This window comes from Miscanthus floridulus, chromosome 9 (genome assembly GCF_019320115.1).
Source record: "Miscanthus floridulus cultivar M001 chromosome 9, ASM1932011v1, whole genome shotgun sequence".
In the NCBI taxonomy this organism is placed as follows: Eukaryota; Viridiplantae; Streptophyta; class Magnoliopsida; order Poales; family Poaceae; genus Miscanthus; species Miscanthus floridulus.
In genome coordinates this window covers 94,576,851-94,588,306 of record NC_089588.1, presented here as the reverse complement: position 1 = coordinate 94,588,306, position 11,456 = coordinate 94,576,851, and the positions used below count along the sequence as shown (strand labels likewise).

The window sequence follows — 11,456 nt, the reverse complement described above, 5'->3', positions numbered from 1 at the left end:
AATAGAACAAAAAAATTTGGGCCGCCTGGGACTCGAACACGGGTCTTGGGGGCTAAGTTGAGGGGTCTTAACCATTGCGCCAGTAGGAGGAGTTTGAAAGAAATCTAAAAGTTATCCTACTTAACACCTAACTGCTACACCACATCACTGCCGGTTTGAAGAATGGCCCAACAGTGATGTACCCCATCACTGTCGGTTTACAATCAAAACCGGCAGTGATGAGCTATTTCTAAAGTAAATTAATAATTTATTAAATAGAACAAAAAAATTTTGCCGCCTAGGACTCGAACACGGGTCTCGGGGGCTAAGTTGAGGGGTCTTAACTATTGCGCCAGTAGGAGAAGTTCGAAATAAAACGAAAAGTTATCCTACTTAACAATTAACTTAACACCTAACTGTTACACCGCATCACTGCTGGTTTGGGGAATGAACCGGCAGTGATGTACACCATTACTGTTGGTTTACAAGCAAAACCGACAGTGTGTACCCCATTCACTGTCAGTTTTTAAACTAAAATCGACAGTGATGTGTAGATGCTCCTCACATGCCAACAGTGCTCCCACTAACCACAACAGTTGAAACACTGCTCCCACCTACCCCGACAACTTTAGTTCAGAAATAAAAATGTACCATGACTGCTAGCCCCTATAAAATGGCCCTCGACCAGGAGCTAGCCTCTCCATGCATGTTGGTTTCAGCCAGGCCTTATCAGCCATGATACAATGTTTTCCTCTCACAACAAACCACAGATATCGTTATGTGTCGTAGTCCACCAAAATGGTGCACACAAGAGGTACTAGAAGAATGCTACTGAAGATAGTGCAATGCCGAAGATTGGAGATGCCACAAGGTTCACAGAGCCATACGCTGCGGTGCGCATCTAGAAAAAGGCCATGTACAGACAAGGCGGATTCATCGATGCCACCTTGTCGTCTCCAACCAGTATAGCTCGTAGACCACCTCGGTGCTGCTGTTTGCCCCTAGTTGGTGCTAGAAGAATGCTACTGAGATGGTTACATTATAATGTATTGATACACATTGATTATAACATTGACCTGTACGCAAATAGTCTTTGTTATCATATATGGAATTTTAGTGTAAGGTCTTTGTTAACGTATATGTAATTTATTTGTAATATTTTTATTATTTTTTGATGTATTTCATTACTATCTAAATAAATATATCATTGTTGTTAAAGCTTTCCCACTGTTCTATCTAAATAAATATATCCTTTACATATATGCACCTTCACTGTCGGTTCTACTTACAAACCGGCAGTGATATTAACTTTCAATGTCGGCTCTACTTAAAAACCGGCAGTGATGTCCATGCCCCCCTTTATAAAATAAACCGCCGGCCACATACATCGATCCCACCCACCCATGAACTCTCACAGTCTCATTTCTCACGTTTCACTCTCACTTCTCAAGAAATCCACTCTCTCTACGTGATTTGGTCATGGCTCCTGCATTTGTCAATGGTATTGATATGTTGTCTTCTCCAATATTCTATCTATATTCATTTGATCTATATTTATATTCATGTTCCTTTGCATTCTACATTTATATATATTCTTATTCCTTGCATTCGACTTACAACCGGTAGTGATGAGATACTGGTATAAAAGAGGCACGGGTTGAAATTATCCAAATTCATTTCAACCCTGCGCCAACCCCTCCCCCCGCGCCGCCGGAGCACCGCCCCATGCCATCCACTGCCCCATGTCGGAGCACCGCCCCACGCCGTCCACCGCCCCAAGCTAGAGCACCGCACCATCCGTGCTCTCATTCGTCGTCCACGATGCCGGCCATGCCCCTCCTCCTTCCCAGTGAGTGCGTTCAGGAGCACTCCCACCACCAAGGCCTTCAGGAGCATGCAGATAGCTGCTTTCCCTCCCCCACGGTGAGTGTGTGGCTCATTGCCCGCTATGTGTTTGATGAAATGCCCCACGGTGTTAGCGCCTCATAGTAGCGCTTCTCCCTCCTGGTTCCTACCTTCCACCACCTATGGCTAGTAACATTGCTGATTTTTTGTATCACCCACATCACACGTACAATCATGGTCATTTCAACTCCATCTTCCATGTATTAGTGGTCTCCTTAGACCATGTAGGCTCGGATGCTAGGTAAAGGAAAAAAGTAGGGACCTCAGTGGCTTCATGGATTGCTAGATAGAGCACGGGATGAGTAAAGTGACCGAGTGACAAGATGGCATAACATGGAGTGGTTGGGACAAGAAGAAAGTGACAAATATACACTATGTTAGGAAAAATTAGTTCTAATACATCCACTCCTATGTGTATTATATTTTTTAAGACAGTTGATAGTATATGCCCAGATTGATGATGTTGTTAGGGTATGTTTGTTTGTTCAGGCAAGAATCCCAGGCATCCAATTTTTAAATGTCTGGAACGAAAAATAAAGAACTACCTTGTGACTTCGGAGAGCATTTGCTGGTTTTTTATGAGCTTTCTAGCATCCTTACTAAGATAGTTTTTTCTAGCAGATTTTAGATGATTACTGATGATGATGTATTGTGTGATCTTGATACAAACACTGTAGCTACGTATTTGATGTTCAAGTACAAATTTGTGTGCTCTCGCCTCTCTGTTAGTCAGGAGAAGAAATGATACATTTCAATGGCACAGACATGCACCAGCACCCCAAAAATGCATCTGGTTGATTTTTTAATTTCCTAGAAGATGTGGTTTTCTATTATTTGTTCATCAACCCTTTTACAACAAAAGCCCCATTGACATACCTACAAATATTATTCATTAGAGCGGTGGTATCCATAGCCTCATGTTTCATGTAGATTTTGATATAACAATGTGTGGATTACCAATGCATCAATGAGAGGTTTTTTAGATACTAATGGCAATGTAAAACATGACATAGATAGGTGACACCTGAATAAGTGGATTTTATTCAGATATGACTATATAAGTCAATTTTAGCTTCCTCCAAAATTCATAAACCAATCGGTATAATATGACTATTGGGAGCAATGAAGAATTTGGTTATTCATCTTGCACATGAGCAATACTGACAATGTATTGCCGAACAATGTTCTTACTCTTAAGCTTCCCTAGTTCAGTGAGTTACTATTACCACTTACCACATGCCTAATTTACTTAAATGTATAGGCAACCATGGCATGGTATGTAGTGCATGTTGGTCACATGCCTAGGATTTATCAAACCTGGGAAGATTACTATGCTCAAGTCAATCGCTACCCTGGTAATTTGCAAAAAAAGTACAACACAGAAGCTAAAGCTTTGAGGGCTTACTATAGTCATCCGGCCTACCTTGCAAACCATGGGCAACCGGCCTACTATGGTCCAATGAATGCAAACCATAGCCATCCGCTGGCACTGGAGATTGAAGAGAATCCACCCGCCGGAGATGTGAAGATTAGGAGAATTGCTCCTTGGTCTTGGAAAGATGTCATGCTTTTATTTATAGCTATGGTCATTGCTTTTCTTATTTGGTAGTTGATGTAGGCTTAGTTTCATAGAATAGTAGGTGGACTTTGTTGTATGTGGTCAATTAAACAATGAATTGTTCTAGGTGAACATATGCTATTATTTGACTTTGTTGTATGTGGACTTATTATTATACTTTGCATTAAACATATTATATATATATATGAACATATGCTATTAGTAGTTGTCCGCATCTAAAACTAACAATGATCGTGTTACAGCCATGACTCATTGTCGCCTGTTACCCCGTCACCGAAGAACAGATCGGCAACAAGAAGTGGCTGATATCGCTGGGACGGGAGAGCCGCATGATCCGACAAACGGTGACAGTGTCAATCAGGACGGTGAGAACGAGCAGCCATGGACCCCGTTCGGCCTGCTCGATCTGGGTCAAAATGACCAAGATGGCCAGGTAACTTTGGTATCATGTGACTATGTAGCCACACACGCTAATCAATTGAGAGGGTCATAGCTTACTTGGTGTCTCTAGTAGGAGCCTCCGCCGGCCGAGGAGCCAGAGGGTTCGGGTAGCAAGAAGGCTAGATCCAAGCGAGGCATGTCAAAGATTCATGTTGGTAGGAATGTACACTGGCACATTACTGAGTTCAATGAATTTGGGGATCCACTCTCACCGCCTATAGCTTTGACCAAATACAAGACTATCCTCGGGTTACTTGTTAGGGACTTCATCCCGATTAGGTACAGGAAGTGGATTGGGAAAGATGATGACCCATGGAGGGTTCCCAAAAGTGAGAATGATTACATATGGGATGTCAAGATCCCAGAGTATTTCACTTTTCCAAGAGAGTATGATAGGGAGTTAGTCAAGAAAAAGCAAAAGAAATCATGGGGACATGCTTCAAGAATTTCAAGGGGACATTGTACAAGAATTTTATCCTCCAAAATAAAGAGCTAGATTTCGATGGTGGATAGTTTAGCAGGCAGAAGGACTTCTGGCAGGATTCCAAGGAATACAGGTTATCCAATGAGTACTTAGAACTGAGCAGGAAGAATAAGGAGAACTCATAGAAAGCGATGAATCCTCATCATCTCGACTCTCGTGGCTACGCCAAAAAGATGCCAGAATTTGAAGTAGAACTTCAAAAGATGGATCACCTGCTGAGGAAGGCGTTCAGGTTGAGACCGCCGATTGGGAGCCTAGATCAGTAATATACTGTATGGGGAGAAATGTATGGCATGCCGAGGACAAGAGCTTTAGCTCCACAAATGAACCCATGAGCAAACTCATCTAGAGGATCTCCCAGGTAACTGAGGAGGTGAGGCAAGGGACTCGCACTTCTAATAGGGAGAAAGACGTGCTCACCCAAGCACTCAGAACCAAGGAGCACCCTGGTCGCACTAGAGGAACTGGTGTTGTTCCTTGGAAACTAGCATTCCCCCAAGAATCTAACACTTACCGAAGCCACTCGAGGGGTAGAGCGAAACAGGAAGCAGAGTATTTGAGGCGACTAAAAGAGATGGAAGACAGAATGGAAGCACGGATTGAGATGACTATTGAAGCGCGAGTCGAGCAAATTTTGCTGTCCAAGGGCTCAGGAGTACCACAAAACCCTACTCCTACTGCCTTTAGCCCATAGTTTAGGGGTCGCAGCAGCTGTGGATTGACCCCGCTCGACGAAGAAGAGACGAATGTGCCTAATCCGGTGGACGGCATCACTGAACCCGTCAATGTCAAGTTGTACATCTGTCAGGAATGGACAAGGGACAAGGTGGCGGTTGGCCATGCCTAGCCTATGGGAGACGAGACAATTAATGGCTGCCCAATTCCACAGGGGTACACTCGCGTCACCATTGACAGAATACTTGATAAGAAGTATAACAAGATACCCATTGAGTACCCCGTAGTGGAAGACAGGCCGAAACTTGGTCAAAACAAGGGCTCTCAAGTGGCCCGATGCAAGCGCTTCATTAAGCTTGACCATCAATTGTCCTTTGATGATGAGGACGACTGCGAGACTTTACCCACCCGTGATGATCACTCACCATCTCCCAACAGAGATCACTCCCCTCCTCATCCGGAGCCATCACCCCCGAGAAGATAGAGGTCTCCTTCTATTCCTCCTCGTCCGACTCCATCTTCATCCGCCCCGAGAAAAAAGACTCCTCCTCCATCTTCATCAGCGCCAGGAAAACAGAATTCTCGTCGTCATCCTCCTCCTCCTCCTCCACCTCAGCCCAAAACAAGATCAAGGACATCCTCGGCAGAAAAGGTCCTTGGATTCGGTCGCTAATGCTCCCAAAGTGGACCAACAAAAAAGAAAAAGGCCGTTCAGTGGCAGCGTTGCCACCTTGATGAAAGAAAAATTTACAGCACACATCTCGAAGAAAGATTGTGTTAGTTTCTTCAATCTCTGTGCCTCACCGCCTTCGTTTTTGTTGAAGTCCGAATTCGAAAGGCAAACACAGAATAAATACGCTACAACAAGATACGAAGAAATACACAATAAAGATTTAAGGAACATACAGAAGTACATCGAAGACAACCCAGGATTAACCATGGAAGAGGCCGCGAACATCTATTATGATGTACAAGGGACGAGAACACCGACAATGAAGTATAAAAGGGGCAATCTTTTGGTTCCCGATCATGAGTATAAAAATCTGACAACATATATGCGCCAGTTACATGAATATTACATGGCTCAAGCAACAGAGACGGACGACTTTGGTTTTGAGGTTATTATCCGTTCACCACAAGTTTTCCATTATCCTGAAGAAGAGAAGTTCAATGTCGAGTGGGAGTGCTTGTTCCAGCTATACCAGAAACGCTCTCTCGATGTTCAAATGTTGACGCTGTGGACTATGTAAGTACCCTACACGCATGATATTACAATTAACTACTCTCTTGAGACACAAATTGTTAACTTTTGAGCACGTCCCATGATTTTATGTAGGTGTATAGCAAAATTTTACATTCTAAAAAGCAAATGGGATTACATAGGCTTCTCGGACCCCTTGTGAGTCAATGAGAGGACATGTCTAGGCCTCCATGGATATGATGTGGAAGACTCAAAATAGAGATTGATTGCTGTTTTCGATGAATTCACGATGAAGAACAAAACCCGCATACTTCTAGCCTACAACTGCGAGTATGTGTTCTTGGTTTTTAATTTTATGCTTCTTTTTTCGTTAAGATTATTCGATAATTATGATTATGTGATTGCAACAACCATTTCGTCTTCATTTGTGTCAATCTTGCTAAAAATCTGATCGAGGTGTGGGACTCGAAGAAAAAACCATTTCATCATCTGGATGCACCATTACAAAAGATTTGGAGAATGAGATAACAGCCTTGGATCAACATCGCGACCAAACACCACCGCCTATTCGCCACCCGACCAGTTGTCATCAAAGGCCCTAGGTGACACAGCCACCTGACGATACACTGAACCAAAATGAAAACATACTATCAGTTATATTATATGACACATTCATTGATCAAGTAGGAATTTCTGATTGCTCGGATAGATTTTTTGAATCATAGGACATGCATCCCAATATGCACGTTTTTTTACATAATTTCTTGTTAACCTGGAGGTAAGTCAAAAATTTTGATTCAGTAAAAAGAGTGGCAGGCATGCTAGTTTCCTCTTTATCACTAGGGAAATCAGAAGATGGCAGCATTACCATCAATCCGGGACCAGCAAATCCGTCTCAGGCTCAGGAAAAGTAAACACAATCACCAATTGGTGGTCCTTAATAAAATGGAAACGAGGAAATAGACTATGGAAGAGGTAAACTGGATTGGAAGATGAGAACAGCTACTGTTTCCTCAGCAATTAATCAGGGTGCAGATTTTATAGTCACCAAGGCACCATGGAAACATAATTCCACTACTAGTCACACTATAATCCTGGTGAGATAATAACAGTTCTGAACTACAACAGTTCATACCTAAGAATAATATAGATTTTGAATAGTGGATGTAACTGTAAAGGGTGTTGTTATGTGCTCTACTTGATGTCTTGATGAGTAATTACAGCTTAGAATATATAGGAACAAGGTTCCAATTTTTTTAATTGGAGTATGAAGCATAAAGAACGCTAATAGTTAACTTATAAGCTTCTGGCCTTGGGAGCTTCTTGAAAGTGATTTGCTCTTTAAGTATGCCATTTCTATTCAAGATCTTCACAATTTGCCTGACCTTATCCTTGACCCTTAGTTTCTCTTCACATTCTATGCTGACTTCCTTAAGATGTGGACAAGAAAATGATTGCTCTATTCGAATATGTTTTCTTTCACCTCGGCCTGCGCACAAAAGATTCTACAGGACACGACATACAAGATAAATAGAGTATACATTGCACATTCATTAGTACAGTGGTAACATATATCCAGAAACTCTACCTTGTCACTACGAAGCTGAAGTGTAAGCTTATCAAGAATTGGTGTGTGCTGAAGAATGCGAACCAGTGCATGCATGTCAACATGCCTGCACCACATGTCGAGTAAAAGAGTCTTCAATCTTCCAAAAATGGGGCAACATTCCAAAAACCTTTTGTAGATATACTACACAAGTAGCAAAAATATCACAAACCTTGGTTGGTATTTTAGCGTCACAAATACACAGAACCGCACCTTAAGCATCTAAATTCTCATTTTGCGTAGTCAGGATCCTATTATATAATGAAATTGCATGATCCAATGATGCGCTTTAACAAAAATAAAAAGTTGATGGCTAGCATCAAGCAATCAATAGTACAGGAGCTTGATTGGACAAATGTACAATAGTTAATGTCTAATTTTGACTTATGCAAATGCAATGAGAAGTGCTCATAACCCATATGTCTTCCTAAGCTTTTTTGCATCTGAAACAGTGATATATTGACTATAGAGGCAGATACTATCAACTCCTAAAGAAATTGACAAGAACCAGTCTGTCTAACAATTGTAGATTGCGTGGTGTACAAAATTGACAGCTACAGATAGTAACAATAATCTATCATAATCATCAGAAAGAAACAATGGGAAGTATGACAGCCAAGTAATGACAGAGACAGCAGCAATGTGTGATAATGAAAAAGCAAGTTGTTTGTGTTTATCCATGTAAAACTATATAGCAAATAACAGTTACAGTAGATACGGAGTAGAATATAAGTGGAAGCAAGAAGCATACCACTTCAGGTTGATCCTTCAACTCCAAATTTATAGCATTGGACAGAACATTCAGAAGCATGCTCCGATAACTCCCAACAGGATAACCATGACAACCTTCACAGATTTCATCAATACATCCCCCACACTTATCCTTGCACTCATAGCGGGAAAGGTCAATGGACGCGGTTTCTAGCAACGGCATGCTCTCAAGCAAAGGAGTCTTGCCTCCACACTGAAGAAGGCGCAGTGAAACAATACCAGGTGCCGAAATACTGACGCGGCGATCCACAGGGAAGTTGCATTCAGTAAGGAACAGACGCTTCAGCGATGGAAACGACATGCTGCGCACCCAAAGGCTGCACTCCTTCATCTTTAACTCCTCTAACACTGGACAGCTTAGAGAATCCACACAATCTTTTTCCATACAAACATGGTGGACATTCAGGTTCACCAGGTGCTGGGAGACAAGAGGCACGATGAGCTCTGATTCACAGCCAACAACGTCGCCGACGACTTTGAGCACCTGAACCTTGCACGCCAGCGCGTACTGGATCCACGAGTCGAAGTACAGGTTCGGCTCGGCTCCTCAGGCTCACCGGCGTAATCATCCCAGGTCAGGCACGCCTCGACCTCGCAGCTGACAAGGGGCAAATGGCCGCGGACGGCGATGAGACGGTTGACGAACCTGTGGAAATCCTGGGCGGTCGCGAACCGCGTCTTGGGGCCGACGAGGCGCAGTGCGGGCACGCCCTTCCAGAGGTGCCGCCACCGGCGCGCGAGCACGGACGTCTGCACGGCCTGCTGCACCGGCAGCAGGGAGAGCACGTGGTGGAGGACCCCGTCGGGGAGATCGCTGATGCGGTCCTCGCCGCAAGCTCCCGCCGCCTTCTTGTTCATTCCGTCGAACAGGTCGCCGGCGTCCAGAGGTTCTGCGGAAGCGGCGATGGGAAAGATGAGCAGAGAACGAAAGGGAAGAGGAGATGTGTGGAATCTAGGATCACCTCACCTCGACGCAATACTGGGCTGCTCCTTGCTTCGGCTGCCGGCACTAGACGGCGGCGCGAGAACGAGACGATCCCAGACGGCCAGACCTTCGTTGACTCCACTTCGCCCGCGAAACGAGAAATGGTAGACTCTTTACTTGCCGGCGGCGCGAGAACGAGACGATCCCAGACGGCCAGACCTTCGTTGACTCCACTTCGCCCGCGAAACGAGAAATGGTAGACTCTTTACTCCTTTTTTTTAATTAATTATTAATGATGACTTGGGGGAGGTGAAGAGACTTGACAGCTCACCCAGACGGTCTTTGGAGGCTTTGGACTTTGGACCCTCTCCCTGGTGGGCTCGTGGGCCGTGCTCCGCTATTAATTGCTACATCATTCGTCCATTTCCCAAAGGAAATAGCAAAAAAAAAAAAAAAAAAAAGGCCTCTAAGTTTTTGATTGAACCATTCATTATGATTAGAAACTAAAAGAATACTCCGCACGTTGTTGTAGGAATCGCAGATGTAACTGTGTCTCGCATACTATTTTCTAATCACATAGCGTAATGTGCTATGTGATTAGAAAATAGTATACGAGACACAGCATCAAGGCAAGAATAGATGGGCACACAAGACCCCATTAGAGGTTGATCATGTGCAAATTGATACCCTATAACAATCGACGGTGAACAACGAATGCGAGTTCTACATAATATAGGGAATGTTCCATTACGATCGGCAGGAAAACAAAAAACTCAAATGAAATGGTGTGTATGCTTCCCATTCCTGGTATATCAGTTAATTCAACAAAATGATCTACTGTTTTGTCCTATATTTGTGCATTTTGCTATCATCTTGCTTGAACGACAGCGTGAGACACTTGGTCATCGCTGACTGTTAGACCCCGAGATTAGAGGGTTCCAAGATGCGCTAGCAGGCTTCATCTTGGATGAGGTATTGAGTAAAAACGGGATATTCTCCGTTTTACTGACCAAGCAGTACAAGGCATATGCTAAAGCTGCCTACGATACACTATTGTATTAGGGATGTTGATGGACTTGTAATAATGTCACCATCTTGGATAAGTATATTTTTATTGTAACCATAACATTTGTAATATAAATCTTGTGGGATTTGTGATGTAATTCTAGTGTACATAGAAAATATAGAGTACCACACAAAAATAATAAAAAATTATAAAATAACAAAATGTGAAAAAAACATCACTACCGGTTCACCGAAAAACTAACAGTGATGATAGACACAACACTGCCGGCTCAAGTAATGAAACGGCAGTCTTGCCTAACTCAACAATGCTGGTTGCAACCACGAACCGTCAGTGATCATAGAAACAACACTGCCGGCTTGTGTGATGAACCGACAGTGTTGTTCGATAGAACACTGCCAGCTTGGATGATGAACCAATAGTGTTGTTTGACATAACACTGCCGACTTGTGTCATGAACCAGTAGTGTCGGTGCAGAAAGTGACCAACTAGTGAATATTCGTAGTTTTGCTGTACGTTGTGATCGGAGGTGGCCTAGCACTCAATGACACAGGATTTATACTGGTTCGGGCAACGTGCCCTATGTCCAGTCGGGGTCGGTCGGTGACTTTATTCCTGAGCCCAGGTGCTCGAAGTTTGCAGTGGGGTTACAAACGAGAGGGAGAAAGATGGGGTGTACAAGAGGTTCGGTCGGCTCCGACCGAAAGGGCCGAGAGTGACAGGAGCTTCGATATGAGCTAAGTGTTCAAGCGGGTGCTTGAGGTCCGAACCTGGTGGTTCTGTGGTTGTGAGCTATCGATCTAAGGAACTCTGGCCTACTGGAATCGGTCTGTCTTTTTCTGTTGGAGGAAGCGCACCCCCTTTTA

At 43.6% G+C, this 11,456-nt stretch overlaps 1 protein-coding gene across 1 annotated transcript; it reads right to left on the bottom strand.

Annotated features, from left to right (window-relative positions):
• Positions 1-9,049: 9,049 nt before the first annotated feature.
• Positions 9,050-9,725, bottom strand: LOC136480324 (F-box/LRR-repeat protein At3g59190-like). The gene is made up of 2 exons (XM_066477906.1): positions 9,609-9,725; positions 9,050-9,531 (listed from the first exon to the last, which is right to left on the bottom strand). Exon 2 carries the CDS (start codon positions 9,497-9,499, stop codon positions 9,050-9,052), a length of 450 nt encoding a protein of 149 aa, XP_066334003.1. The 5' UTR covers positions 9,500-9,531; positions 9,609-9,725.
• Positions 9,726-11,456: the final 1,731 nt, after the last annotated feature.